Raw genomic sequence first — 6,566 nt, forward strand, 5'->3', positions numbered from 1 at the left:
ATTAAAAATAACATCTTTTCCAAAAACATTCTTCTAAACTACTAAGAAATAGACAAGAATTTCCACATCCCTTAACACAAAACTTAAGAACATTTCAGGGCTGGGGATACAGCTCAGTGGTAGAGCGCTTGCTTAGCATATGTAAGGCCCTAGGTTTTGGTTTTTTTGAGACAGAGTCTCACTATGAGGTTGAGACTGACCTGGAACTCACTATGTAGCCCAGCCTGGTCTCGAACTCACCGCGATCCTCCTGCCTCAGCCTCCCGAGTACTGGGACTATAGGCCTGTGCCACCAGGCCCAGCTATGTAAGGCCCTAGGTTTGAGCCCCAGGTAAATAAGTAAGTTTGAATTTGCTTATCCTAGAAAATTTACAAAATGGAATTTACCCTCACACAAAAGGAAATCAAATAAATCTTAGTTGATTCCTGAAAAGGTAAATCAGATATTCTGACCATTAAGACTATAAAACATAGTTTTTCTTTTTTAAGGCTGTATAGCTCAGTAATAAGAGTTCTTGCCTAGCATACATAAGGCCCTAGGTTCCACCCCCAATACACCCCACAAAAAAAAAAAAAAAAAAAAAAAAAAAAAAAAAAGCAGGCTGAGAGATGTAGAATCACTTGAGATCATGAGTTCAAGACGAACCTAGGCTCTACATAGTGAGATACCACTGCCCCCCAAAAAAAGCCTATTAGAGAAAAATAGCAGAATATGATGATACATGTATGTAATCCCACCACTCAGGAGGCTAAGGCAGAAGGATCCTAAATTTGAGAACTAGCCTGGGCTAGGAAACAAATTGTAGGCCAGTCTGTACTACACAGCAAAGCTCTGTCTCAAAAAAAAAAAAAAAAAAAAAAAAAAAAAAAAAAGAAAAGAAAAGGATCTAATGTACTGTATATAAAATGTTGTTTTAGAACATCAAATATTAAGTTATACCTAAACAAGAAAACTTTATAAAGCCGGGGATGTAGCTCAGTGGATCTGTGCTTGACTACCAAGTGCAAGGTCCTGAGTTCAAACTCCAGTACCATCCACCCACCCACCCACACACATGTAGACCCAAAAAGTTTACTAGAGCCACAAATCTAAGCAAGGCTAAACCGGAGCAGGAAGATCTAATCAAGGCTAAACCAGACCAGGGAGAAGACAGAATGAACCACACCATACAACTAATTCCTAAATTAAATAAACACAATGACTAAAGCTTATAGTTAATATAAATCCTTCACCCTTGTACATCAATTATTTAATCAATTCCAACAAAGCTACATATCCATTCAAGAATTCTTATGAGCCAGGTGTGGTGGTGCACGCCTGTAATCCTAGCACTCCGGAGCCTAAGGCAGGAGGATCGCTGTGAGTTCCAGACCAGCCTGGACTACATACTGAGTTCCATCCAGGTCAGTCTCAACTACATGATGAGACCCTGTCTCAAAAAACCAAAACCAACCTCTTTATTGTGTTTTTAAATGGGATGATGTAAAAACAAAGACAACCTGTAAGCTTGGGCTTTAAAATAAACCAACAATGTATTTTAGAAATCACTAGATATTTGGCCAGGCTACTGAACCTTCACAGAACTAACATTTACAAAAGTTCAATGAAAGATCAGCAATTTAGCTCAGTGGATCCACTACCTGCCTTGCAAGCTTAAGGTCCCAAGTTTGATCCCCAGTACAAAAAACAAATGTTCAATGAAAATCCACGATATATAGCAAGACCCTGTCTCAAAATAAAAGCTACATTCAAAAACCCTGGCACAAGCCAGGTGTGACGGTGCTCGCCTGTAATCCCAGCATTCAGAAGGCTGAGGCAGGAGGATCACTGAGTAAGAGACCAGCCTGGGCTACATAGTGAGTTCCAGGTCAGTCTGAACTACACAGTGAGGCCCTGTCACAAAAAAACCAAAAACAAACAAACAAACAAAAAAACCCTGGCAATGAGACATTATAAAACTAAATCAAGAGTCAAAAACTAGCCAGGGATGTAGCTCAGTGAAGCTGCGCCTGCCTAGCAAATGCAAGGTCCTGAGTTCAATCCTGGTACTGCAAGAAAAAAAAAAATAAAAAATTATATCCTGCCAGCAAAGCAAACAAGTTCATCAATGTTCACTCATATTTCAGTACACCTGTTTTCAAAGAAGGATTTTAACAAAGTTTTCAGTAAATCAATGACAACATATATTTTAAAATAATAAAATTAACGTACAAATTTCAAACTCTTAAAAATTTTGAGAATGGTGGTTATTTCCAACTTACCTGGCTTGTATCGTAGTTCTGTATCTAAGACCCCAGAAAGCACTTCTTCTATCTTTTGCACTATTTCTTCATTTGGTAGGCTCCTGGCAGAGGCAGCAGCATCACCTGCCTGATTTCCTTCAATAGGTGCATTTGTTTCACCATTCAGCTGGCCTTCACTCCTTCCACTTGACAAGAAAAATTTTTCAAAATTCATTATTTTATCATACCATACAGTAAATCCATAAATTACTATCAATAATCTAATCCGCACAATTTTACATTGTCCAAACATTTCATCCTTTCCCTATTTCAGATATTTGCCATTTGCAAACATCATTTTTTAGACAAAGTTAACAAATGAAAGTTAAAATAAAAGCTTTAAAACTAGATTTCTAAGCACAATCTTTTATTTATTTATTTATTTTTAACAGGATCTCACTACAGTAGCCTAGGCTGGCCTCAAACTGGCAGTGACCCTCCTGCCTCAGTCTCCCAAGGGCTGGGATTACAGGTGTGTGCCACCACACCTGGCTCTAAGCAAAACCTTTTCAAAATAATTCCAGAAATGTAACTTAGGACTTTTGGTTAACTACTTATTTCTCTCAAGGAGAAATGTTAATAAGAGCCCGTTGCAGGGCGTGGTGGAGCACTCCAGCAATCCCAGCACTCAGGAGACTGAGGCAGGAGGATCACTGCAAATTCAAGACCAGCCTGGCTACACAGTTATGAGCAATAGTTGTTTTTTTAAGTGGAGAAACACTCATCTAAAAAGAAAATAACCCCGGGCGTGGTGGCACACGCCTGTAATCCCAGCACTTGGGAGGCTGAGGCAGGAGAAATGCTGTGAGTTCAGAGCAGCCTGGGCTACATAGTGAGTTCCAGGTCAATCTCAACTACATAGAGAGACCCTGTCTCAAAAAAAAAGAGCCCCATAACAAACTCAAAGAAATATAATGACCAAACTTATGGTAGAAACTATGACCACAATAAAGCCACACCTGTGCATAGATCACAATCATAAACAACAGTTTCAAGGAACACAGAACTCAGCCATAACACACTAAGTAAAAAAGGTAACTTGTAGTTTCTCTTCAGTTTTACACCACTACTGAAATGCCATAAAACTTAAAAGAAAAATATATTCATATAATTTATACCTATCAAAATTCCAGGCATTAAAAAGTCTGATGTTAAAAAAATCCACATGTAACAAGTGTCTATTCACACTATCACAGTTTAAGTATCTTTAATTCAAAAGGCCAGAAAAATTTTAATGTAAGTAAAACATCATTCATGTAGTAATTTTTGTTATATTTATGTAAACCTGCAAAAATTTGAAACAAATCAAATAATTTCAAGAACACACCCAATTTTAATTTAACTTTAATTTCAGCTAACTGAAAACACATCAATACCCAAGTCAGGAATGTAATGAATAAATGTAGTAGTTAGCTAAAAGTTAAGGAACATTTGATTTTTCTAATAAAATGAATCCCGCAACAGTAATCATTAACATTTACTGAGTACTAACTAGTGTCATTGTTATACTTTTAACTCATTTAATCCTAACAAAACTATAAGATCATCACTATTACTCTGATTTTATAAATGAGGTAAATGAGGCACAGAGAAGACAAGAAACTTAGCTGAAGGTCCAAAAGTACAAAGACGTGAAGTGAAGCTGATATATTCAAAACCAGAGCCTATAATCTTAAATACAACTGTATACAATAAGCCACTTAAATTATCTAAAAGTCACCCTCATTACCAACAATGACGAATGTAAAAAATCAGAAAAGGAAAAAGGAGCTCATTGCAATGGTAAACAAATACTTTACACTGATAATGAATGCATTAATACATTTTGAAGAGAAACTGCTCTAAACTTCTCTAGTAAAGAAACTGCTTTGTGTAATATCCTTTTTAGACTTTCTCTGTGGAATACTTACAATTTTCCTCTGCATTTGTACATACATGGTTATCAAGAATTTTTAAATTAAAAAAACTTCCAAGATATTAATTATAATTAATGAAAAGCAATGAGAATTTCAAATCATGTATGTATATCCAACAATATATCCCTACAAAGGAATTTTATGCATCTCCGGAAAATGTCTGAGGGTAAGGGCTGCGGTGGACATTATTCACAATGTATTAGGTTGAAAACCAATACAAAACAAAATGAACACAGCAACAAAAAAAGTGTTTATCTGTGTGCCAAGGAAAAAGTGAAGGGCGGTAACACCAGTGGTACTTTTTTCTTCCTCTTTTATAGTTTCTAAATTTTCTACAACAAAGCTAATAGACTTAGTCTAAAAGACTGCCTTAAAGCTATAGAATTAAAGCAACTATTTAATGCATGCAAACGTTTAAAAGATTTAAAGAAAATTATATTCCGTTAGCTCTGTAGTCATCCTAAAATCACTAAAAGTATTTCCAAATACTGAAAAGCAACGTAGTGAGGGGGACTATTTCCTACTTCAGAAACACCATATCCTGCAAAAAACGAAAATTCTAGCAACAATACATGTCAATAATATTATTTCAATTTGGGTTCTTCATTTATAATTTCATTTTCAGCTGGTTTTCAAACGCATAGTACGTTTAACTCTCAACTTTTAAAATAGCGAAAACATTTAAAACCGTAACAAGTATTTACTTTTCAAGATCTTTTCCTACCTCTGAACTTCAGAGAAATTAGTTTTGTACAAACCAAAAATATTAAAAGATAATCACTTTAGTAAGACATACAACTATTTTCCTTTCGGAGTAAAAAGACTTTTAGAAATCTCTTTTCCTTCAGATTTCGCTACGTAAACTCTACTAGCAAGAGCAAAAATAACAAGTTCTACTACTCAAAAAGTCCACTTTCCAAATGATAAATTAACCATTAGTATTTCAAAGTTCATTCTCACATTTTTCATTAAATGGATTTTAACAATAACAATTCGAGGTGTTTTAATTTAAATCTCTCAAAATATTGTTTGGTGGAAACCACAGGACACAAGGCCCGAATTAACATCATTAATTAATCTCGATCCCCTGACGTTCTGAAGTCCCTAATAATAAAGCAGATTTAAGATTAGCCAAGAAACAGTCGTTTGAGATCCTTTCCCGGTCACAAACACCGGCCGGCGACTGCCGCGGAGGCGGGGAGGGGGAGGGGAGAGGCGGCGGCAGAGGAGGAGCCGAGAGGGAAGAACTAGGCCTGGCCCCGATGGACACCCAGGCCTACTAGTAGGAAAAGGTAGGGGGTGTCCAAACAAGAGAAAAGGTTGAGCATCTTAACTCAGTTCAAAAGAAAGGAGTCTGCGATTACCAAGGAAAGGAACAGTTCCTCAGGCGAAAGGAAAGAAACGGATGGATGGGGGGGGCGGAAAATGGATCCCAGGCCCAGGCGGGGCCGTAGCGGGGCCTGAGCCGAGAACGACGGTCTCCGAAGAGAGGCGCCAGAGAAGGGTAGGTGGGGGTGCGAGCGGCTCTTTGGGAGCAGAAAAGTCCGAAAGGCATTTACCTGGAAAGTTCTTGTTGTATTTCCCGGAATTTACTGACCACGAAAGACCTAAAAACCTGCTCGATGTCGGCCGCCATGGCGTCCGCTCCGTTCTCTCAACTCCTCCTCGCTTAGTCCTCCAGGGTCCCAGCATGCGTCGGGAGAAGGCGCAGCGGCCAATTCCCTTTCTCTCCTTTCTGATTGGCTCGCATGTGAGCGTCAGGACCGGCACGCTCCACCTATAGGCCAATCAGTGAACGCGGCCCCCCTCTCTTCTGCTGTTTCCGAGCGCCTTGGGTAGAGATGCTGACGTTTGCGCCGCGCACGATTCAATCCGCCATGTTAGTGTCTGACGCAGGCGCCATTACAGAAGTAGCTGTCGAGGCGACTTTGGATGTTGGTCTTCAACAGTGTTTAAAGCCTCTTAGAGGTTTGATGTTAACGACTAAAAGCCTGTACAGGAACAGGAGCAAAACAAGGCCACGTGATGTTTGACACTAGGCCTCTAAGCGATTGCTGGTGGTCCCAAATTGTTTTGTCAGGGACGTGCGGCAGCCCCCGCCCCCCGTCTCCACAGTAGCGTTAACAGATTTTTATCCCTTCGTCTATCATCGGCCCCATTTTTTTCAGCAATAGATCGTTGGTCCTGAGCGACCTGTGCTCAAAGCCCGGCCAGCCCTGACTCCTTAGCATCGCGCAATTGGCTGAGCACAGCTTGGGCGATGCCACTCCTGAAAACCCAGGAGGCTCCGGGACCAGAGATGGAGACGTTACGTGGCACCCCACACCACAGTGCCACTATGTAAACGCGCCAGAGATTCGGCAGCTT

At 39.5% G+C, this 6,566-nt stretch overlaps 2 protein-coding genes across 8 annotated transcripts in view; one reads left to right on the plus strand and one right to left on the minus strand.

Moving 5' to 3' along the window:
* Nucleotides 1-6,028, minus strand: part of Son (SON DNA and RNA binding protein) — a 31,908-nt gene extending 25,880 nt beyond the window's left edge. For 2 of the 5 annotated variants that reach the window (XM_010608665.2, XM_010608667.3), the window contains exons 1-2: nt 5,759-6,025; nt 2,263-2,429 (exon numbers count right to left, since the gene is read on the minus strand). In XM_010608665.2, coding sequence (XP_010606967.1) covers nt 2,263-2,429; nt 5,759-5,835 — 244 coding nt within the window. In that variant the 5' untranslated portion in view covers nt 5,836-6,025. Of the gene's footprint in view, nt 1-2,262; nt 2,430-5,758 lie in introns of all 5 variants that reach the window. The other 3 variants (XM_010608670.2, XM_010608668.3, XM_010608669.3) reach the window with 3 other exon arrangements.
* Gart (phosphoribosylglycinamide formyltransferase, phosphoribosylglycinamide synthetase, phosphoribosylaminoimidazole synthetase) overlaps nt 5,399-6,566 on the plus strand; it is a 29,196-nt gene continuing 28,028 nt past the window's right edge. Inside the window, exon 1 of one of the 3 annotated variants that reach the window (XM_010608677.2) lies at nt 5,399-5,491. The gene's annotated coding sequence lies outside the window, so the exon portion shown is untranslated. The other 2 variants (XM_010608675.2, XM_010608673.3) reach the window with 2 other exon arrangements.

Source organism: Fukomys damarensis, unplaced genomic scaffold, assembly GCF_012274545.1.
Source record: "Fukomys damarensis isolate Sample0158 unplaced genomic scaffold, DMR_v1.0_HiC HiC_scaffold_24, whole genome shotgun sequence".
Taxonomy (NCBI): domain Eukaryota; kingdom Metazoa; phylum Chordata; class Mammalia; order Rodentia; family Bathyergidae; genus Fukomys; species Fukomys damarensis.